This window comes from Bombina bombina, chromosome 7 (genome assembly GCF_027579735.1).
Source record: "Bombina bombina isolate aBomBom1 chromosome 7, aBomBom1.pri, whole genome shotgun sequence".
Classification (NCBI taxonomy): domain Eukaryota; kingdom Metazoa; phylum Chordata; class Amphibia; order Anura; family Bombinatoridae; genus Bombina; species Bombina bombina.
The window spans coordinates 230,325,260-230,350,572 of NC_069505.1; the positions used below are offsets into that span (position 1 = coordinate 230,325,260).

The following is a 25,313-nucleotide window of genomic DNA, read 5'->3' on the forward strand; positions in this document are numbered from 1 at the left end:
CAGCATGAATGACTGTGAAGGGGGCGTGACCGGTCGCGCGATAGAGGGGAGAGAGAGTAGAGAGAGAGGAGGGGAGAGAGGGGGGGGGAGAGAGAGAGAGAGGGGGGAAGAGAGAGAGAGGGGGGGAGAGAGAGAGAGAGAGGGTGGGGTGGGGGGGAGAGAGAGAGAGGGGTGGAGGGAGAGAGAGAGAGGGGTGGGGGGAGAGAAAGAGAGAGGGGTGGGGGGGGGAGAGGGGGGGGTGGGGGGAGAGAGAGAGAGGGGTGGGGGGAGAGAGAGAGAGGGGTGGGGGGAAAGAGAGAGGGGGTGGGGGGGGTGGAGAGAGAGAGGTGGGGGAGAGAGAGAGGTGTGGGGAAGAGAGAGAGAGGTGGGGGGAAGAGAGAGAGGGGTGGGGGGAGAGAGAGAGAGGGGTGGGGGGGGAGAGAGAGAGGGGTGGGGGGAGAGAGAGGGGGAGAGAGAGAGAGCAAAAGAGAGGGGGGAGAGCGCAAAAGAGAGGGGGAGAGAGCGCAAAAGAGAGGGGGAGGAAGCGCAAGAGAGATGGGGAGAGAGAGAGAGAGCGCAAAAGAGGGGGGAGAGAGAGATCGCAAAAGAGAGGGGGGAGAGAGCGCAAAAGAGAGGGGGGGAGAGCACAAAAGAGAGGGGGGAGAGAGAGCGCAAAAGATAGGGGGAGAGAGAGCGCCCAAAAGAGAGGGGGGAGAGAGAGAGCAAAAGAGAGGGGAGAGAGAGAGAGATAGCAAAAGAGGGGGGATAGAGAGCGCACAAAATATAGGGGGAGAGAGAGCGCGCAAAAGAGAGGGGGGAGAGAGAGAGCAAAAGAGAGGGGAGAGAGAGAGAGAGCAAAACAGGGGGGAGAGAGAGAGCGCAAAATATAGGGGGAGAGAGAGCACACAAAAGAGGGGGGAGAGAGAGAGAGCAAAAGAAGGGGGAGAGAGCACAAAAGAGAGGAGGAGAGAGCGCAAAAGAGAGGGGGGAGAGAGCGCAAAAGAGAGGGGGAGAGAGCGCAAAAGAGGGGGGGGAGAGAGCACAAAAGAGAGGGGGGAGAGAGAGCGCAAAAGAGAGGGGGGGAGAGAGTGCAAAAGAGATGGGGGGAGAGAGATCACAAAAGAGGGGGGGGGGAGAGCACAAAAGAGAGGGGGGGAGAGAAAGCGCAAAAGAGAGGGGAAATAGAGAGGGGGAGAGAGCACAAAAGAGAGGGGGAGAGAGTGCAAAAGAGAGGGGGGAGAGAGAGCAAAAGAGAGGAGGAGGGAGAGAGCGCAAGGGGTGGGACCGCTATACTGCAAAAAATGGCCTGTGTGAACGGGCTTTAGGACTAGTCAGATATAAAAGAGAAAGTAAAAATTAAACTTTTATGATTCAGATGGAACATGCAATTATAAAAAAAAAAAAAAAGTTCTAATTTATTTCTATTATCTAATTTGCGTTGTTTTCTTGGTATTTATGTTGAAGAGTTAACCTAATTAGGGTTAGAAGCAGCAATGGGCTATTGCTGAAGACATAGGGTGAGAAATGACAAGAGACGTAATTTGAAGCCACCAATAAGCAGTTAGCTACGAGCAGTGCATTGCTGTTTCTGAGCCTACCTAGGTTTAGATTTCAACAAATTATACCAAGAGAACAAAGCAAATGTTATAAGATAAATAAACTGGAACGTTGTTAAAAACGGAATCATGAAAGTTTAATTTTGACTTTCATGGGTGTATGTCTGTGTGTGTGAGTTTGTATACGTGGGTGAATGTGTGAGTGCATGTATGTAAGTGTATGTATATGTGTGTATATGTGGGTGAATGTGTGAGTGCATGTATGTAAGTGTATGTTTATGTGTATATGTGGGTGAATATGTGAGTGCATGTATGTAAGTGTATGTATATGTGTGTATACGTGAGTGAATGTGTGAGTGCATGTATGTAAGTGTATGTTTATGTGGATATGTGGGTGAATGTGTGAGTGCATGTATGTAAGTGTATGTATGAGTGGGTGAATGTGTGAGTGCATGTATGTAAGTGTATGTTTATGTGTATATGTGGGTGAATGTGTGAGTGCATGTATGTAAGTGTATGTTTATGTGTATATGTGGGTGAATGTGTGAGTGCATGTATGTAAGTGTATGTTTATGTGGGTGAATGTGTTTGTGCATGTATGTAAGTGTATGTATATGTATATATGTGGGTGAATGTGTGTGTGGATGTATGTAATGTATGTTTATGTGTATATGTGGGTGAATGTGTGAGTGCATGTATGTAAGTGCATGTTTATGTGGGTGAATGTGTGTGTGCATGTATGTAAGTGTATGTATATGTGTATATGTGGGTGAATGTGTGTGTGCATGTATGTAAGTGTATGTTTATGTGTATATGTGGGTGAATGTGTGAGTGCATGTATGTAAGTGTATGTATATGTGTATATGTGAGTGAATGTGTGTGTGCATGTATATGTGTATATGTGGGTGAATGTGTGTGCATGTATGTATAAGCGTATATTTATGTGCATATGTGGGTGAATGTGTGTGTGCATGTATGTAAGTGTCTGTATATGTATATATGTGGGTGAATGTGTGTGTGGATGTATGTAAGTGTATGTTTATGTGTATATGTGGGTGAATGTGTGAGTGCATGTATGTAAGTGTATGTTTATGTGGGTGAATGTGTGAGTGCATATATGTAAGTGTATGTATATGTGTATATGTGAGTGAATGTGTGTGTGCATGTATATGTGTATATGTGGGTGAATGTGTGTGTGCATGTATGTAAGTCTATGTTTATGTGTATATGTGAGTGAATGTGTGAGTGCATGTATGTAAGTCTATGTTTATGTGGGTGAATATGTGTGTGCATGTATGTAAGTGTATGTATGTGTGTATACGTGGGTGAATGTATGAGTGCATGTATGTAAATATATGTATATGTGTATATGTGAATGTGTGAGTGCATGTATGTAAGTGTATGTATATGTGTATATGTGAATGTGTAAGTGCATGCATGTAAGTGTATGTATATGTGTATACATGGGTGAATGTGTGAGTGCATGTATGTAAGTATATGTATATGTATATGTGTATATGTGAATGTGTAAGTGCATGTATGTAATGTATGTATAAGTGAGTGAATATGTGTGTGCGCATGTATGTAAGTGTATGTTTATATGTGGGTTAATGTGTGAGTGCATGTATGTAAGTGTATGTACAGTATACAACATAAGTAAATATTACTTAAATGTCAAATAATAATAATAATAATAATGTCAAATAAAAGTTCTAAGTGTAGTATTTCTTCTTATGAACAATCAATAACAAGTTAGATCATTGAAACAAAATAGAGTACACGTGATTTCCAATTAGCCTATTTATATGAACATGGCTATAAAATGACCTGTGAACACCAGAACTTTCTCCATTTTGGACCTATGGGCTGTGTCTATCTGCACATCTGTATTATGGCTCTACATGGAAAAGAATTGCCAGAGGAATTAAAAAATCTGATTGTGAGACTTCACAAAGATGGAAAAAGATAGAGGAAGATCGGGGACCAACTAAAAATCAGTCTAAACACAGTTGCAGAAATAATCAGGAGCTATAAGTGTAGATTTCTCATAGTGCACACGGACATGATACAATGTAGCATACGCTGTCTGCATTCTTGTGAACTACTGGTGCAATTCCGCCCCCTGTAATCATCCGCTAGCAAGGGGTGTCAATCAGCCCGATCGTATTCGATCGGGTTGATTTCTGTCCTAGGTTTTTAGAGCAGGCTGACAACTTAACTAACCAGAACTACAGTTGCTCTTGTCCAAAAATGATGCCACGGACAGTGCGCTACTTGCGCAATCTAGCTCTGAAAAGCAGTTGGGAAAGTGCTTCAGAACTGGTTCAGCGGCTATCAATGGAAATTGGATTTTCTGTGACAGCTCAGACATTGCATAATGTCAACCTATATGGACGGTGTCCAAAAAAAACCCTGCTTGCTCTTTGGCACAAAACTATAAGATTACATTTTGCAAAACAGCATGAAAAGAAGCCTGATGAATATTGAGAGCACATTCTTTAGTCAGCTGAGACAAAGATACATTTGTTCGGCTCAGAGGGGGTCCAGTATGTTTGGCCTGTCTACGATTATTACAGTGAATGCATAGTCCCAACAGTGAAGCACCAAGGTGGGAGTGTGGTGATATAGGCTGCATGAGTGCAAATGGTGTTGAGGAGATGACATTTATATATGGCACCATGAATGCCTGTAGATATATCAAAATACTGTCTGAGAAGATGACTCCCAGTCTCTAGAAGCTTGTCAGAAGAGGAATGTCCAGGCATGATAACAATCCAAAGCACACTGCCAAAGTCACAAAATAGTTTGTTCAGCTGAAAGAAGTGAAAACTATGACCTGAACAAGTATGTCTATTACTTGAATCAAGTAGATCACCTTTGGAGTATTTTAAAGTTAAAAAGCAGAGCAACACAACCCCACAAGCAAAGAGCAGCTGAAAAAAATCGTCTCTGAAGAATGGCAGAACATCTTTCCAGATATTTGTGCAACACTGGTATCCTCCATGCCCAGAAGGATTGAGTCTGTCACTAAAAATAAAGGTGGACATATGAAGTATTGAAAAAATAAAACATTTGAATCTCAGTAATGAAAGGTGAACTGACTTTTGTTGCATTGATTTCTTACTGTGGGCTCCGTATTTTTAATGTAGCAAATCAAAACTGTTAGTTTTTAATTTTACATAAGAGCAAATGCACTACTGTAAAACTTAGAAGTATTACAATTACTGAAAGGTTGGACAATTTTGAATTATTTGACATTTAAGTGATATTGCACAGGGGTGTACTCACTTATGTTGTATACTGAATATGTGTATATATGGGTGAATGTGTGAGTGCATGTATGTAAGTATGTATATGTGTATATGTGGGTGAATGTGTGAGTGCATGTATGTAAGTGTATGTATATGTGTATATGTGGGTGAATGTGTGAGTGCATGTATGTAAGTGTATGTATATGTGGGTGAATGTGTGAGTGCATGTATGTAAGTGTATGTATATGTGTATATGTGGGTGAATGTGTGAGTGCATGCATGTAAGTGTATGTATATGTGGGTGAATGTGTGAGTGCATGTATGTAAGTGTATGCATATGTGTATATGTGGGTGAATGTGTGAGTGCATGCATGTAAGTGTATGTATATGTGGGTGAATGTGTGATTGCATGTATGTTAGTGTATGTATATGTGTGTGTATACGTGAGTGAATGTGTGAGGGCATATATGTAAGTGTATGTATATGTGTATATGTGGGTGAATGTGTGAGTGCATATATGTAAGTGTATGTATATGTGTATATGTGGGTGAATGTGTGAGTGCATATATGTAAGTGTATGTATATGTGTATATGTGGGTGAATGTGTGAGTGCATGTATGTATGTATATGTGTGTATACGTGAGTGAATGTGTGAGTGAATGTATGTAAGTGTATGTATATGTGGGTGAATGCATGAGTGCATGTATGTAAGTGTATGTAAATGTGTGTATACGTGAGTGAATGTGTGAGTGTATGTATGTATGTATATGTGTATATGTGGGTGAATGTGTGAGTGCATGTATGTTAGTGTATGTATATGTGTGTGTATACTTGAGTGTATGTTTATGTGTATATGTGGGAGAATGTGTGAGCTCATGTATGTAAGTGTATGTGTATGTGTTTATGTATGTAAGTGTATGTTTATGTATATATGTGGGGGAATTTGTGAGTGCATGTATGTAAGTTTATGTATATGTGTATATGTGAATGTGTGTGCACATGTATGTAAGTGTATGTATATGTGTGTATATGTGGGTGAATGTGTGAGTGCATGTATGTAAGTGTATGTGTGTATATGTGAGTGAATGTGTGAGTCCATGTATGTAAGTGTATCTATATGTGTATATGTGGGTGAATGTGTGAGTGTATATGTGTATATGTGGGTGAATGTGTGAGTGCATGTATGTATGTATATGTGTGTATACGTGAGTGAATGTGTGAGTGAATGTATGTAAGTGTATGTATATGTGGGTGAATGCATGAGTGCATGTATGTAAGTGTATGTAAATGTGTGTATACGTGAGTGAATGTGTGAGTGCATTTATGTAAGTGTATGTTTATGTGTATATGTGGGTGAATGTGTGAGCGCATGTATGTAAGTGTATGTCTATGTGTGTATGTGTGTATGTAAGTGTATGTATATGTGTATATGCGTGTATGTGTGTATGTATGTAAGTGTATGTTTATGTATATATGTGGGTGAAGGTGTGAGTGCATGTATGTAAGTTTATGTATATGTGTATATGTGAATGTGTGTGCACATTTATGTAAGTGTATGTATATGTGTGTATATGTGGGTGAATGTGGGAGTGCATGTATGTAAGTGTATGTATATGTGTATATGTGTGTGAATGTGTGAGTGCATGTATGTAAGTGTATGTATATGTGTGTATATGTGAGTGAATGTGTGAGTCCATGTATGTAAGTTTATGTTTATGTGTATATGTGGGTGAATGTGTGAGTGCATGTATGTAAGTGTATGTATATGTGTATATGTGGGTGAAGGTGTGAGTGCATATATGTAAGTGTATGTATATGTGTATATGTGGGTGAATGTGTGAGTGCATGTATGTATGTATATGTGTGTATACGTGAGTGAATGTGTGAGTGAATGTATGTAAGTGTATGTATATGTGTATATGTGTGTGAATGCATGAGTGCATGTATGTAAGTGTATGTAAATGTGTGTATACGTGAGTGAATGTGTGAGTGCATTTATGTAAGTGTATGTTTATGTGTATATGTGGGTGAATGTGTGAGCGCATGTATGTAAGTGTATGTCTATGTGTGTATGTGTGTATGTAAGTGTATGTATATGTGTATATGCGTGTATGTGTGTTTGTATGTAAGTGTATGTTTATGTATATGTGTATATGTGAATGTGTGTGCACATTTATGTAAGTGTATGTATATGTGTGTATATGTGGGTGAATGTGGGAGTGCATGTATGTAAGTGTATGTATATGTGTATATGTGGGTGAATGTGTGAGTGCATGTATGTAAGTGTATGTATATGTGTGTATATGTGAGTGAATGTGTGAGTCCATGTATGTAAGTGTATGTTTATGTGTACATGTGGGTGAATGTGTGAGTGCATGTATGTAAGTGTATGTATATGTGGGTGAATGTGTGTGTGCATGTATGTATGTATATGTGTGTATACGTGAGTGAATGTGTGAGTGCATGTATGTAAGTGTATGTATATGTGTATATGTGTGTATACGTGAGTGAATGTGTGAGTGCATAGTGATGTTGCGAACATAAAATTTTCCGTTCGCAAATTTCCACAAAAGTCCGCGAACGGGCGAACCGGGCGAACCGCCATAGACTTCAATAGGCAGGCAAATTTTAAAACCCACAGGGACTCTTTCTGGCCACAATAGTGATGGAAATGTTGTTTCAAGGGGACTAACACCTGGACTGTGGCATGCCGGAGGGGGATCCATGGCAAAACTCCCATGGAAAATTACATAGTTGATGCAGAGTCTGATTTTAATCCATAAAGGGAATAAATCACTTAACATTCCTAAATTGTTTGGAATAACGTGCTTTAAAACACAGGTTGGGGATTGCCTTTTGCAAAGAAATTTCGGCCGGGTACCTTCCACTGCGGTGTCCCAATAGCTACAAATTTTTGGAACGCCTCAGACTCCACCAGCTTGTATGGTAAAATCTGGCGGGCTAAGAGTTCAGTCAAGCCAGCTGTCAGATGCCGGACAAGGGGGTGACTTTGTGACATTGGCTTCTTACGCTCAAACATGTCCTTAACAGACACCTGACTGTGGGCAGATGAGCAGGAACTGCTCAAGGCAAGAGACGGAGTGGCGGATGGTTGAGAGGGGGCAAGGAGGACAGCAGTGGTTGACGTGGCTGAAGATGCTGGACCAGGAGGAGGATGGCGGCTTTGAGTTTGTGTGCTGCTTGTACTCCTGTGTTGATCCCATAGGCGTTTGTGATGTGAGACCATGTGCCTTCACAAAGCAGTTGTACCTAGGTGGGTGTTGGACTTCCCACGACTCAGTTTCTTTTGGCACAGGTTGCAAATGGCATCGCTGTTTTCAGAGGCAGACACACAAAAAAAATGCCACACTGCTGAGCTCTGCAATGACGGCATTCTGGTGGTGGCAACAGCATGCATTGATTGGCGTGCTGTCTGGCTGACCCCGGGTGCCGATGCATGCTGTCTGACTGTGCTACTAGCTCCTTGCGACGACCTCCCCCTGCTTCCAACTCGTCTCCTCCTCCTCTCTGTCTCCCCATCTGAACTTTCCCCCTGTTCTTCTTCTCTTCTAGCGGGCACCCACGTGACATCCACGGACGCATTGTCATCATCAACCGCTTCACTTGTATCTGACAACTCAGCAAAGGAAGCAGCAGTGGGTACAACATCATCATCATCACACTGTACGCCCATGTGTGTAATGCTCCCTGACTGAGACATATCCCTGTTATCTACATCCTCTGGCAATAATGATTGCGCATCACTCATTTCTTCCAACTGATGTGTAAATAACTCCTCTGACAGATCAAGTGAAGCAGCTGTGGTGCTAGTGTTGGTGGTGGCGGCAGGCGGGTGAGTGGTAACTTGAGAGGTGCCCGAAGCTAAACTGGAGGAGGATGGTGCGTCAAGGTTCTGAGCGGAAGCTGTAGAAGATTTGATGTCCTGTGTTAGCCAGTCAACTATGTCCTCAGAACTTTTTGAGTTCAGGGTACGTGGCCTCTGAACACTGGGCATTATTCTAGGGCCAAAGGGAATCACAGCACCACGACCATGACGGCCCCTGCGGGGTGGCCTGCCTCTGCCTGTCATTTTTTTTTCCGATTAGTGGTACTATGCATGCAAGCTACTGTGACAACAGATATGAGTGGCACTGTGCACTGACAGAAGTTGGCAGAGTAGACGCTGTAGGCCTGACACACACGCTTGCAGACAACTAACTGCTATTCAATCTATTACAGTCAAAAACATTTTTTTTTTTTTTAAATGTACACTACTGTTACACCAGATATGAGTTGCACTGGTGTGACACTGTGCCCTGGCAGGCCCTGAAATGCACATGTGTGAAGGAAACTGACTGCTATTATTTCACAGTCAAATTTCTAGTTTTTTTTTTAATGTACACTACTGTTACACCAGATATGAGTTGCACTGGTGTGACACTGTGCCCTGGCAGGCCCTGAAACGCACACGCGTGAATGAAACTGACTGCTATTATTTCACAGTCAAATTTCTAGTTTTTTTTTTAATGTACACTACTGTTACACCAGATATGAGTTGCACTGGGGTGACACTGTGCCCTGGCAGGCAGGCCCTGAAATGCACACGTGTGAAGGAAACTGACTGCTATTATTTCCCAGTAAAAAAAGTGTTGTTTTTTTTTAACCCTTTAACGACGCATGTCGTACAGTGTACGTCGCACACAACCTGGTCTTTAAAGACCAGCGACGTACCCTGTACGACATCAGGGTTTAAAGCGGCTGGAAGCGATCCTGATCGCTTCCAGCTGCTTTCAAGGTATTGCTGTGATGCCTCGACATTGAGGCATCACTGCAATACCTTTTTTCCAAAACCGATGCAGAGAGAGCCACTCTGTGGCCCTCTCTGCACCTGTAGCGATGGGCCCGATTGTTGGTGGGTGGGAGCAGCTGCAGGGAGGTGGGTGGGCGGCCCATCGCTACCCGGCATCAGGTTCCTGAATGTGCAATGTGCATGCCGGGTGTCGGGAGCGTGCGTGATCTCGTAACAGCCACTGCCACCAATGAATTAATGAATGGGAGAGAGGGAGAGGGAGGGGGGGGGGGGGGAAATAATTGTCAAAAGGATCTGGGAGGGGGAGAGGGAGGAGGGTATTAGGGGGGGCAGCTACACTACAGAAAAAATGTAATTACATAAAAAAAAATAAAAAAAAACATTTTTGGGAGGCAAATTGGGCAGCAAATAGGATGTGGGCAAGAGTTATAGAGCTGTTTGGGGGGGATCAGAGAGGTTGGGGCTAGGGTCCATCACAGCTAAACAGATATTTTTTTTTAATTTTTTTTAAATTCATATAAAAAAAAAGCCTTTTATTTTAGTACTGGCAGACTTTCTGCCAGTACTTAAGATGGCAGGGACAATTGTGGGGTGGGGGAGGGAAGAGAGATGTTTGGGAGGGATCAGGGGGTGGGATCTCTCAGGTGGGAGGCTGATCTCTACACTAAAGCTAAAATTAACCCTGCAAGCTCCCTACAAGCTATCTAATTAACCCCTGCACTGATGGGCATAATACACGTGTGATGCACAGCAGCATTTAGCAGCCTTCTAATTACCAAAAAGCAACATAAAAGCCATAAATGTCTGCTATTTCTGAACAAAGGGGATCCCAGAGAAGCATTTATAACCATTTATGCCATAATTGCACAAGTTGTTTGTAAATAATTTCAGTGAGAAACCTAAAATTGTATAAAATTTAACATTTTTTTTTAATTTGATCGCATTTGGCGGTGAAATGGTGGCATGAAATATACCAAGATGGGCCTAGATCAATACTTGGGGTTGTCTACTACACTACACTAAAGCTAAAATTAACCCTAGAAGCTCCCTACATGCTCCCTAATTAACCCCTTCACTGCTGGGCATAATACATGTGTGGTGCGCAGTGGCATTTAGCGGCCTTCTAATTACCAAAAAGCAATGCCAAAGCCATATATGTCTGCAATTTATGAACAAAGGGGATCCCAGAGAAGCATTTACAACCATTTATGCCATAATTGCACAAGTTGTTTGCAAATAATTTCAGTGAGAAACCTAAAGTTTGTGAAAAAAATTATGAAAAAGTGATTTTTTTCTTTATTTGATCTCATTTTGGCGGTGAAATAATGGCATGAAATATACCAAAATGGGCCTAGAGCGGTACTTTGGGATGTCTTCTAAAAAAAATATATATATACATGTCAAGGGATATTCAGGGATTCCTGAAAGATATCAGTGTCCCAATGTAACTAGCGCTAATTTTGAGAAAAAGTCTTTTGGAAATAGCAAAGTGCTACTTGTACTTATTGCCCTATAACTTGCAAAAAAAGCAAAGAACATGTAAATATTGGGTATTTCTAAACTCAGGACAAAATTTAGAAACTATTTAGCATGGGTGTTTTTTGGTGGTTGTAGATGTGTAACAGATTTTGGGGGTCAAAGTTAGAAAAAGTGTGTTTTTTTCCATTTTTTCCTCATATTTTATCATTTTTTTATAGTAAATTATAAGATATGATAAAAATAATGGTATCTTTAGAAAGCCCATTTAATGGCGAGAAAAACAATATATAATATGTGTGGTACAGTAAATCAGTAAGAGGAAAATTACAGCTAAACACAAACACCGCAGAAATGTAAAAATAGCCCTGGTCCTTAAGGGAAAGAAATTGAAAAATGGCCTTGTCCTTAAGGGGTTAATGTACACTACTGTAACACCAGATATGAGTTGCACTGGTGTGACACTGTGCCCTGGCAGGCCCTGAAACGCACACGTGTGAAGGAAACTGACTGCTATTATTTCACAGTCAAAAAAGTGTTGTTTTTTTAAAATGTACACTACTGTTACACCAGATATGAGTGGTGGCACTGGGCAAGTGGGCACAGTATACGCTGTGAGCTTGACACACACGCTGACAGGCAGGCAACTGCAATTAGATTACACAGGGAAAAAAAAAAACAGACTGATGTTCTAGCCCTAAAAAGGGCTTTTTGGGGTGCTGTCCTTACAGCAGAGATCAGATGAGTCCTTCAGGGCTGTAGTGGACACTGAATACACTAGCCTAGCTATCGATTTCCCTATTAAATCAGCAGCAGCTACACTGTCCCTCCTCTCACTAAGAATGCAGCTTCCGAATGAATCTAAAATGGATGCTGTCCAGGAGGTGGGAGGGTCTGGGAGGGAGGTTCTGCTGCTGATTGGCTGGAATGTGTCTGCTGACTGTGAGGTACAGGGTCAAAGTTTACTCAATGATGACGAATAGGGGGTGGACCGAACATCGCATATGTTCGCCCGCCTCGGCGAACACAAACAAGCTATGTTCGCCGGGAACTATTCGCCGGCGAACTATTCGGGACATCTCTATATGTAAGTGTATGTATATGTATATGTGGGTGAATGTGTGAGTGTATGTATGTAAGTGTATGTATGTATGTACAGTATGTAAGTGTATCTTTATGTGTATATGTGGGTGAATGTGTGAGTGTATGTATGTAAGTGTATGTATGTATGTACAGTATGTAAGTGTATCTTTATGTGTATATGTGGGTGAATGTGTGAGTGTATGTATGTGAGTGTATGTATATGCGGGTGAATGTATGAGTGTATGTATGTGAGTGTATGTGTGTGAGTGTATGTATATGTGAATATGTGAGTATGTATGTACAGTATGTATTAAAGGGACATAAAACCCAAAATCTTTCTGTCATGATTCAGATAGAAGAGACAATTTTAAACAACTTTTCAATTTACATCTATTAATGAATTTGCTTTATTATCTTGTTATTCTTTATTGAAATGGCAGCATTGCTTTACTGGGAGCTAGTTACTTAACACATTGGGCGACCCAATAACATGAAGCTTTTATGTGCAGTCACCAATCAGCAGCTCCTGGGCCTACCTAGATATCCTTTTTATCAACTAAGACCAAGAGAAGAAAATAAATGATATAATAGAAGTAAATTGGAAAGTTGTTTAATATCACATGTTCTATCTGAGTCATGCCATAAAAACAATTGGGTTTAATTTTCCTTTTAATATAAATCTTTACAAAAGTTACATTAAACGTTTCTAGCAAAAAAAGGAAATTAAAAACTGCACAACTGACCAAATGTTTGTTCCTGGTCGCCTTTGCACAAAAACATTATCCAACATGAAGACTTTTATTGTGAGCAATCAGAGAAATCTATTATCTGAGGGAAAATACATATCTGTGTTAACCGCAGTGGCGTCACTAGGGGGGGGCGGGGGGGGCGGGCCGCACCCGGGTGACACCCTCCAGTGGGTGACACCAAAAAAAAAAAAAAATTTCTTTTTTTTTTTTTTTTTTTTAAATTTTATTGAAATTCAAAGAAATACAATGTTGAGATGCATAGATTATTTTATTTGAGGCTGACATTTGTGAACATTAGTGGGACTGGTAGAAGTTGTAGACACACAATTTTTTTGCCCCTTGAGCCAGTGCTGCAATTTCAACAAATAGTTTTCCCGGCTGCTTTTGCTTGTTTGTACTTTGCTCCTCCCCTGCCCAATTTCACTATGAATGTTGTGGGTGTGCCGTGGGGCTTGCAAAGTTGCGCTGCTAGCCTAAACCTGCCTGCCTATCTGTGCTCACTGCTCAGTGACATGCGGCCCAGGGCTGTGCACTGACAGACTTGGAACAGAGTCAGAGAGCAGAATTTTCATAGTTTGCGTGCCTAAACCTTTTCTTCAGTGATTTATTTTAGAGTGCTCTGTTTATCTTTCATTTGATGTTCTGCTGAGCCAGGGAGCAGCTCTAGGCATGAGCTTCCTAATTAATGCAGTGCAGTTTACATATTTTGTATGTGTGTGTCTGAGTTTTTGTGTGTCTCAGTGTTTTTGTGTGTGTGTTTTTGTGTGTCTGTCTGAGTGTGTTTCCGAGTGTTTGTGTGTGCATCTGAGTAAGTGTGTCTGAGTGTTTGTATGTGTGTTTGCCTGTGTTTTTGTGTGTGTCTGCTTTCTGGGGGGGGGGGTGACACCATGACTTACCGCACCGGGTGACACCAACCCTAGTGACGCCACTGGTTAACCGGGATGAATACTGTGTACCGTACCACAGTAAATATTAACCACGGATTTGTAATCTGAGTGCAAAAAAAGCAAGTGATATGTATTATGCGTCAGTGATGTAATGCTCTATACCGCTTGCATTTTTGCACTCAGCATTTTTGCACAAACTCACACAGTTTACACCAATTTTCATATAACTGCATGTAATAGACACTTCTTTAAGGACTATTATGCACAGATACTGATATAAAAATCCATTATAAAACTTTTTAAAAACTTACTTAGAAGTTTCCAATTTAGCACTGTTGATGAGTTTAGGCTTGCACCCCCACTGAAAGGGGCTGAGAGCAAATCCACTCCCTCCCCTGTATATGAAAAGAACCTTTATAAAAACAGAAGCAGTCTGAAGTCTGTAAACATCAGTATACATATAATACTTTGGGGCTTGGTTAGGAGTCTGGAAATCAGCACAATGTTATTGAAAAATTTGCAAAACTATACATTGTTACAAAAACAACCACAGATGGGCTGCATGAATGGATCATCTACAAAACATTTATGCAAAGAAAAATCTAATGTACAATGTCCCTAAAATACTGCAATCTGGAAGTGGTTTATGTCCCTTAATGATTGTGCTTACTTCAACCAACCATTGTCATCTCAAATATTAAACTCAAAGACAACATCGCAGTGCCCAGACTTTTCATGGGACTATTTTTAAATACTTGAACTTTATTACATTATTATAAACAGTAGTTACATTAATACTATTAGTTGTGTCCAGTTCTACTTACTAGTGTACTCCTCTGCGCTTGTGATAGTTTTGTCGCTACGAAATACTGAACAGGTGCAAGGACAATAATAACCACCGCTCCAATGAAGGCACTAATTCCAAGTATGTAGTATAGCAGAATGACTCCAACGATGATCTAACAAGAGGAAATAAGGACACTACAGATATTTAAAGTGATCTTCCTATCAAAAGAAAGAAGACAAGAAAAAACAAAAAGGTAGCAAACTTTACAGCTAAATAAACTTTTTAATATAAACATATTTGTAATCAATAAAATAGCACCCTACACCCCATGAAATGATCGGCGTTGCCTACATTACCCATACACATAGGAAAATGAGAGTGGTCCATGTGTTTCTGGCTAACACTTAAAATGTGTGTTTTAATGAATGGTTTGCACAATTTAAGACACATTAGCTATAATAGAAAATGAAAATGAAGCAAAACTAACCCTAAAAAAATATCCAAGAAAAAAAAAATGGAAATAAAAGTAAGAATGATAATCTTGAAACCTAAAATGTAAGCAATCTATTGTATGCTTTGGGGGAGGACGCTCTTTCTTTTGTATTATTTTTTTTTGTTTAGTCTGTTTTATGTACCTATATTTTTTTACCATGAATCAATTATGTGCCTCAACTCAGCTACATACCTAGATCTACTGAATGTGGCGCTAGTTTACAAATGAATGATATTAATAATAATAATAATAATAATAATAATAATAATAATTAAGAGACTCTAGGGCTATTGGAATAATATATATTTCCAACCTTGGCTATAAAAGTATTTATAACGATATCCAGCAAAGAAGATTTTTGGCAAACTGCCACCACAAGCCAGTTTTAGATTAGCGGCTGCGCTTCAGAAGTGTCATTGTGCTTTCAAACCACACAAGCATCTTCCATTAATCACAGTCTCTGTCCTTAACCTCAAACTGGTAAATGTCAGCGGCATTACGGTGAGAATGAGTGAAACAATATGTAATAACAGAAGCTATTATTATATTCTGTTGACAAAAGTGAAAATAAATTCAGTTAAAGGGACACTGAACCCAAATTTTTTCTTTTGTGATTTAGATAGAGTATGCAATTTTAAGCAACTTTCTAATTTACTCCTATTATCAATCTTTCTTTGTTCTCTTGCTATCTTTATTTGAAAAAGAAGGCATCTAAGCTTTTTTTTGGTTCAGTACTCTGGACAGCACTTTTTTATTGGTGGATTCATTTATCCACCAATGGGCAAGAACAAACCAGGTTGTTCACCAAAAATGGACCGGCATCTAAACAACCATTCTTGCATTTCAAATAAAGATACCAAGAGAATTAAGAAAATTTGATAATAGGAGTAAATTAGTAAGTTGCGTAAAATTGCATGCTCTATCTGAATCACAAAAGAAAAAAAATGGGTTCAGTGTCCCTTTAAGGATGTCTTTAAAATGAGCAACATGAGCAGAATTTATGGTAATATAAAAAACTGCTAAATAAAACATTTACTTTCTTTCAGAACTAGGGGCGAGATTACATTTACAGTGCAGGCTTCAACGTTACTGCTGAAACTTGCGTCGCCCGATGTGCGAGGTGAAAATGGAGTAAAATGTCTCCATTTTCATGGCGTAAGTCCTTGCGCTGAATATGTGATACCGATTTGCTACATGGTTCATTTATATGCAGCACCGTATATGTGATAGCAATATCTGACTAAAAACTGGTGTCACAGGCTTTTGCGGGCGATGCAGAATATGTAATCGCGCCCTAGAATTTTATGATAGTTTAGCCTGCTCAGCAGTAGTGAGTATTCCTGATTACACTAGAAAATGTTCCTCTGATGCTCGGTGACCTTGCCATCAACTCTCTTAATAATCCCGCTGTCTCATACTATCATCTATCATACTATCTTTTGGTGTGATTTATGTCATAAAAAAACAAATAAAACGGCTTCATTCATTTGTTCCGTGCAGGTCAGTTACTATATACTATATTTCTAGCTGCCATTTAACGAAGAATTAACAGTATCATTTTTTCAGTACAGGCACAAATGCCCAAATACGTATTAAGAGAAATAATCAATAACAGATCTGTTTCTAACGCATTACAAGGTTTTGCAAACCCAGAGCAGTTTAGGAATAAACCTCTTGAAAAGGCAGTGGAGTACATATTCCTAGCCTCCTATGTTGTGGTTCATTAGGGAAAGACATATATGAGCTTGTGTAGAATATTGCAGGCACAGAGGTAAATGTCCTCACTTAATATGCCTTAAAACTCAATTGTTTTCATGATTTAGATCAGTGTTTCCCCAAACCCGGTCCTCACATACCCCAACAGGCCTGGTTTTCATTATGGGGCCGATTTATTATAGTGCGAGTGGACATGATACAATGTAACGTATCATGTCCGCCGCACATCGATAATTGCTGACAGCATTTATCATTGCACAAGCAGTTCTTGTGTACTGCTTGTGCAATGCCGCCCCCTGCCAATTCGCAGCCAATCGGCTGCTAGCAGGGAGTGTCAATCAACCTGATCATATAGGAACGGGCGGATTGATGTCCGCAGCCTCAGAGCAGATGGACAAGTTATGGAGCAGCGGTCTTAAGACCGCAGCTTCATAACTGCTGTTTCTGGCGAGCCTGAAGGCTTGTGCAGAAACAGGGGCATCAAGCTCCATACGGAGGTTAATAAATATGCCCCTATAGCTGAACTAGTGCACAGGTGAAAAAATCAGCTGATGGGTGAGAGCAGGTTAGTAACCATGGTTACTGATCAGCTGATTACTTTAACTGTGCTCTAGTTCTGCTATAATGAAAACCTGGCCTTTTAGGGGTACGTGAGGACTGCGTTTGGGAAACACTGATTTAGATTTTAAAGAAAATTACATTTATTATCAGATTTACCTCACTCTCTTGATTTTTCGTTGTTGAAGAGCATACCTAGGTAGGTAATGTGTACAGAGCACTATATGGCAGCTTTGCAACAATGCTTTTAGTAACATTATACATAATGCAAAACTGCTGTCATCTTGTGCTCAAATATGTATAAAATTGTTAAAAACGTTGTTGCGAAAATGCTGCCATATCATGCGCAAGGCACATGCACATTCTTCAGTTTACCTATGTATGCTCTTCCATAAAGGAAGCCAAGAGAATTAAGACCATTCATTCAATAATAAAAGTAAATTGGAAAGTTTTTTAAAATGACAATGTTCAAACAAATACCTCTGATATTTTAAAACACAGAAAGCAACGCGTTTCTCAGAGAGGCGCCCTTGTCTTGTGATTGGTTTTCACAGAAAAAGTTTATCCGGATTGAGTTTGATGCCAAGGAGGTGACTCCCACTGGGCGTGGTCCAACTTGTGATATTTCATCAGTTCGAATCTGAAACCAGGAGCACCACCAAAGGATTGACTGCCTTGGGGATTCGTCTATGGACTGGCATTTGGACCAGCTAAAATATATATTAGGACTATTGTCCATTGTTTTATTTTGTTATTAGACTCAATTGAGTCTCATTATACTGCCATTTATTCTAAATATATATTTGGTTACAGAAATTTGTATTTTAGATAAATTGTATATCCGTATATTCCCCTCCTTTTTGAGCCCCCTAGAGTTGACACGAAGATTTGTGCACCAACAGAATAGGAGTTTCATAGAAGAAAATGTTTCAGTTACACGTCCCTTTAAGTATGGATAAGATTCTGCAGCCTCTGTGGGACAAGTACATTTTTCAAAGGTATTTTATTTCAAAAGTCAGCAACATAAATGATCTGAATATATTGCAATGTTACTTTATTTTAGTCAATCTAAGATTTTACACAGAAATTAAGGGCTAGATTACAAGTGGAGCATAATCAATACCATAGGGTGCATTATCTTTTGTGCAATCTCACGCACATAATAATACGCCATCTGGATGGTTAAATATTTTAACCAAAACATCCTAATACGGCCAAAACTTTGTTAGTGTGCCCTATAGTTTTAGTGGAAGGAGTAAGGAGCGCCATTAGTTAAGTGTTGCGCTTAAGTGCAATCCAAAATACCACTGTAAAATTTACCACGTTTTAAGACCTGAAGTAAGCAATTATTATTAACTAGTCCTAAAGCCCGTGTAGTACACGGGACATTTTTTGCAGTACCGCGGTCCCAGCCCTTGCTCCCTCTCTCCCTCTCTCTTTTGCTCTCTCTCTCCCCCCTCTCTTTTGCTCTCTCTCTCCCCCCTCTCTTTTGCGCTCTCTCTCCCCCTCTCTTTTGTGCTCTCTATCTCCACCTCTCTTTTGTGCTCTCTCTCCCCCTCTCTTTTGTGCTCTCTCTCTCCCCCTCTCGTTTTTGCTCTCTCTCTCCCCCTCTCTTTTGTGCTCTCTATCTCCCCCTCTCTTTTGTGCTCTCTCTCCCCCCCTCTCTTTTGCTCTCTTTCCCCCCTCTCTTTTGCTCTCTCTCTATCCCCCTCTATTTTGCTCTCTCTCTCTCCCCCCTCTCTTTTGCTCTCTCTCCCCCCCCTCTCTTTTGCTCTCTCTCTCCCCCTCTCTTTTGCTCTCGCTCTCTCCCCCCTCTCTTTTGCTCTCGCTCTCTTCCCCCTTTTTTTTGCTCTCGCTCTCTCCCCCTCACTTTTGCTCTTGCTCTCTCCCCCTCTCTTTTGCTCTCACTCTCTCCCCCCTCTCTTTTGCTCTCGCTCTCTCCCCCCTCTCTTTTGCTCTCGCTCTCTCCCCCCTCTCTTTTGCTCTCGCTCTCCCCCCCTCTCTTTTGCTTTCGCTCTCTCCCCCCCCTCTTTTGCTCTCGCTCTCTCCCCCCTCTTCTGCTTTATCTCTCTCCACCCTTTCTTGCTCTCTTTCTTCCCCCTATCTTTTAAGCTCTCTCTCTCCCCTCTCTTTTGCTCTCTCTCCCCCCTCTTTTGCGTTCTCTCCCCCCTCTCTTTTGCGCTCTCTCTCCCCCTCTCTTTTGCTCTCGCTCTCTCCCCCCTTTAGCTCTCACTCTCTCCCCCCCTTAGCTCTCACTCTCTCCCCCCCTTTTTTACTTTTGCTCTCTCCCCCTCTTTTGCTCTCGCTCTTTTGCTTTATCTCTCTCCCCCTTTCTTTTGCTTTAACTCTCTCCCCCCTCTCTTGCTCTCTCTCTTCCCCCTATCTTTTAAGCTGTCTCTCCCTCCTCTCTTTTCCTCTCCCTCCCCCTCTCTTTTGCTCTCTCCCCCCTCTCTTTTGCTCTCTCTCCCCACTCTCTTTTGCTCTCTCTCCCCCCTCTCTTTTGCTCTCTCTCGCCCCCCCTCTCTTTTGTGCTCTCTCACCCCCTCTCTTTTGCTTTATCTCTCTCCCCCTCTCTTTTGCTTTATCTCTATTCACCCTCTCTTTTGCTCTCTCTCTCTCCCCCTCTCTTTTGCTCTCTCTCTCCCCCTCTCTTTTGCTCTCTCTCTCCTTCTCTCTTTTGCTCTCTCTCTCCCCCCTCTTTTGCTCTCTCTCTCCCCCTTTCTTTTGCTCTCTCTCCCTCACTCTCTTTTGCTCTCTCTCTCCCCCTCTCTTTTGCTCTCTCTCTCTCTCTCCACCCTCTCTTTTACTCTCTCTCTCTCCCCCCTCTCTTTTGCTCTCTTACCCCCTCTTTTGCTCTTTCTTCCCCATCTTCTTTTGCAGTCTCTCAGCCACACCCACTCCTGCCTGACCATGCCCCCATCATGAGTGCTCTGTTGGCCACGCCTCCATCACGCACGCTCCCGTCCGACCACACCCCGCCACGCCTCCATCGTGGCATGCCCAGTCAGCCACGCCCCCATCACAGTCGCTTCGTTCGCACCACTATCTCATTCCCTGCTGCTCAAGGTCAGGTATGTTTGTCCTTGTGCAGTCTCTACTGCGCATGACTGTATCGGACAAACATACTTGGCCTTTTATTATATAGGATAGAATAGCACAGAACTGCATATTGAACCCCATTACTTGCACACCATTGGATTAGTCAGTTTAGCGCACTCGCAGGTTAGCACTCAAGGGATATCTGACATAGGCCACCCTATAGGGATTTAATGCACCCGTGCTATCCTACATGCAGATCTGTGTACCCATATGAGCCCTTATTGAAAACAGAGAATCTCCTATTTCATAATACAATCAAATAAAATAAACCTCCACATATCCTGTATTCTCAGTTTAAGTTTCTTAACCTATCTAACACTAGATTCAGATAAATCAAAAGCTGAGGGTGCCAACCCTGCATCATATTTGCCTCTAACTGGCCTTAGAAAAAGGTGATAAGATAAGCAACAGCAAAACAATGAACTTTTGTTAACATAATGACAGTTTCTGGCTTTGTCTATACCAGTAGCAAGTCTGGATTGGCTGCTCCAAATAAAGCAAGTGGTGAAAGGAGTTTGATCATTGAAAAACAATTGGAGCATACAAGGTGTAAACACATTAAAAAAAATCATGCTCACCTACTATGTTAATTTATTGCAAAACTGCAGAAACAAATATTGAAATAACAAGGTCCTTAATGTCCCTTTAACAAACAAATTGCTGCAACTTTATATTTACCAGATGCCCAAGCTGGTCCCCTTACAGCTAAATTTTACTAATCAGATGACCAAGTTGACCCTATCACAGCTATAACTTTACGTGTCAGATGACCAAGTTGACCCTATCACAGCTAAAACTTTACATATCAGATGACCAAGTTGACCCTATCACAGCTAAAACTTTACGTATCAGATGACCAAGTTGACCCTATCACAGCTATAACTTTACATATCAGATGAACAAGTCAACCCTTTCACAGCTATAACTTAACGTATCAGATGACCAAGTCGACCCTATCACAGCTAAAACTTTACGTATCAGATGACCAAGTCAACTCTTTCACAGCTATAACTTAACGTATCACATGACCAAGTCAACTCTTTCACAGCTATAACTTAACGTATCAGATGACCAAGTCAACTCTTTCACAGCTATAACTTAACGTATCAGATGACCAAGTCGACCCTATAACAGCTAAAACTATACGCATCAGATGACCAAGTCAAGTCAACTCTTTCACAGCTATAACTTAACGTATCAGATGACCAAGTCTACCCTATCACAGCTATAACTTAACGTATCAGATGACCAAGTCGACCCTATCATAGCTAAACAAACCTTTTTTCTTACCTGACCCATCAATTGATTGGTCAACTCTACACAACTCGACAAACTTGCTTAAATAGTGGGGTTCTGTCTTTTTAAATAAAAAAATACCATTTATTTGACATCTCCCTCTTTATATCCATTAGTAAGGGCTTTACAGAAAATAATAGTATTTTAAATATGTTACAGTAAAATAAGCAACTGATTTTATTTATATATTTTTTACAATACCACCATGTAATAATCAATCATTCTTCTTTATTTTGGTCTTTCTAAAAAGTTCTTGAGGTGATGTATTACCAAACAATGTATAACAAATGATTGTAGAGTAAACTGTTTAGTAGCTTAATAGCAAGCGTAGGAAGTATGTGGTATAAGCAAAGCCCTAAAGTAAACATACTGAGTCACAAGAAACTAGTCCACATGATTCTAAACTTTCTTCCTATGGTTCCTACTTGGAGAACAAGATTAATTGGTCACTCAGAGTAAAAATACAAATTTCCCTGGGAACACGGCTGCTTTATACTAAAGGCAAGAGGTTTTGATTCTTCTCAGTGCTGCCAAATTATGTTGAAATCACTGTCGCATCGATTTATGCGTGTTTGACAATCTCGCACCTCAAGCACTAAAAGTTAAAGCGTTATCTATAAAAGAGCATTACTAGAAAATACCCCTGAGAGGAAAGCTAAGCTTTTCAGGTTCTGCTGATAAACAGATTCAGCTCAGAGCTTAGATCTTCAGCAAAAAAGCTCAGTTTTTTATATCCCTAATCTGTTTTTGTCAGAGTAACTTAAGAAATATAGGTTATTGTTTGAATGAATGGCAGGGAGATAAACATAAAATACTGCTATAGTTTACCATGAGTTACCCTACAGAGACATTTTGTGTTAAATGCTACAGTGCTAAGTACGTTTGATTAAATCGTATGGGAGTAAAGAGAGTCCAGGCCATATGTCAGCCATGAACAATGCAGACATATGTAAACATATGTGAACATGGGCTGTGTTCTACGTGGGATTGTCATGTTAGAACTCACTTCCCAAGGCTCGCCTGAATGCAAATGACCTCTATGATATCTTCTTCATTTTATATTGATTTTACTAAGGCTCACACATCTATCCATATGCCCCCTGGAATAGAAAAGGAATTAGAGAGGCTGATTTGGGTCTCAATTATCTAAAGGTCTCTGGGCTGGTAAGATTAAATAATGCTCGCCAGTACTTATATTTCTAAAGCTACTTTTTTACCCTGAAAACAGGGTGTCTCGCTAAGGTGGCGAGGTTGTGACAAAATATGACAAATACTTCTTACCCTAATAGAAACACATGTATATGAAAATAAAGGCAATTATAAGATGTTACACACAGAAAGCAGCGCAATGTATTTATTTTTTGAAGCAGGATTTAATTTTTAAAGTGTGTCCCTGCTCACACCTAACTTCCAAGCAAAATTTCCCATTCCATCGAGCTCCAATACATTCTATAGGAGACATCTCGCCACTCACAAGAACTGCCCCTTTTTAAGGTAATTCCATTAGGGCAGCCCCTGTTATGGTCCACATGAAAAACCCTGTCTGATTCAGTGAAGTTTAGATATTCAGCCCCTTGAGCTTAGACTCAATAATAAAAAATCTTTTTTATGTTTTATTATGAGCATTCCATTGTAATTTAGGTGTCTCCATTTCACATCAAGAACCCTAAATAGCAAAATAAACAGCTCTCCAGCTAAAATGTTAAAATGTATTTACCTTTCCAAAATTATTAGGGGGACCTCACAGTTATATTGCCAGACCAGAGAGCTTTAGAGAATTGGGCTCCAGAATCTCAGCATTTTTGCACTATGCTTAAAGGGACAGTAAACACTAAAATTGTTATTGTTTAAAAAGATAGATAGCACTTTTATTACCCATTCCCCAGCTTTGCACAAGTAACATTGTTATATTAATAAACTTTATAACCTTTAAACCTCTAAATCTCTGCCTGTTTCTAAGCCACTACAGACAGCCTCTTATCACATGCTTTTTTTTTGTTATGTACTGTATATTTGTTAGTTATGCAAAACTGGGGAATGGGTAATACAGGGATTATCTATCTTTTAAAACAATAACAATTATATTGTAGGCTGTCCCTTTAAATATAATTAAAGGGACATAATAATAGTAATATAATAAAATGCTCTAATACACATTCGTTTATCAATCACATTCATTTAGAACAGTTTATCGACTTTCTACTAAATCCACCATTAAAGGGACATTCCAGGCAAAAGTTAAATGCACACAGATTAATTATCTTTGAATAGAAACATATTAGCAATATACATATATTGCCAAAAATGCTTCAAATAAAAGTTATCATTGTTTAAAAGTTAGAATTTCTCTCTGCACGTACATGTGAAGCATAGCTAGATATTCTCAGTGCACAAGCATTTTAAACACTGCTGCTGCTCAGAGCACCAGTGGGGCTTGTATCATGTCAGCAATTAACAAATTGAGCCATTTCCAGATGGTACAAGCACCTTAGTCTCTCTTTGCAATTGCAGTGTTTAAAATGCTGGTGCACGGTGCATACTTAAATACACTTTTGAAACAGCTATAACTTTTGTTAGAAGGGTTTTTGCTAATACTTGTTTATTACAAAAATGCATCTATTCAAAACTGCAATGCATCCACATGGATTCCAGGTTTGGCTGTAATGTCTCTTTAAGTTCTATGATGATTTTGTAGATTAATCATTTGATAAGCATTTCTAAAGTATTGTGATCAACTCCATCATTATAGTCCACTTAAGATTCACATGTATTGGTGCTCCTGACGTGAATATCTCCATCTTAGGTGTGGGGGCCCTCACAGGATAGTCTAACTGTAGAGGATGATACTGCTATTCTCCTGTGGTTCGTGTTTGTCCCCCAACATCTCCCTCTGTTATAAAACTGAATGTTAACTTCTCTTCTCTCTCTGTTTTGTTCACCAGCTCTTCACTTTGGGTATCCAAATGCAACCTGTCAATCTTATCATGCTTACAGAATATTAACCCATATACACATTTGCTGATATAGGTTGTAATAGTGGATTCATTTCAAGCATCCTTATTTAACAACTTATTCATTTATCTAAACAAATCTGTTTTTATCTTAGGAAACAACTTTTTTTTATACCTCTGCTATATCATGAAGCTATATTGTATTGTTAGTAGTGATTGCATGTGGGTGATGGGGCATCTAAATCAAAAGCTACTTTGATAAATGGTGGGACATTATTGAGGCCCTATCTCCAGATATACAAAGGCAAATTATTACACCCTTGCTAAGAGAATGAATACACATATAATAAATCAAGGAGGCTAGTTCCCCTTTCAAGGTATTTGAAGGAGAGGAGTAAATAGGCTGGCAAGAGGAGAGGAGGGGGGGGGAGCCCCGTTCTGGGCTATATGTTATGTAACATACTTTTTATTTTCCATTCATATATATATATTTATTTATTTTTGTCCCTTTTTTTTTTCTTTAATTTTTCTGAGAAAATGAAGTCAATATTCCAACAAATAGTGTACCTCAAGACTTCTCATTTAAGATGAAGAGAGCAGCTACACATTGGGAGAATTTATG

The 25,313-nt window shown here is 40.3% G+C and overlaps 1 protein-coding gene across 5 annotated transcripts in view; it reads right to left on the minus strand.

The window, feature by feature from the left end:
- The window catches only part of ABCC8 (ATP binding cassette subfamily C member 8), a 594,664-nt gene that overhangs the window by 342,978 nt on the left and 226,373 nt on the right, over positions 1-25,313 (minus strand). For all 5 annotated transcript variants that reach the window (XM_053720647.1, XM_053720648.1, XM_053720646.1 and 2 more), the window contains exon 9: positions 14,616-14,750. In XM_053720647.1, the coding sequence (XP_053576622.1) occupies positions 14,616-14,750 (135 nt within the window). The remainder of the gene's footprint in view (positions 1-14,615; positions 14,751-25,313) is intronic.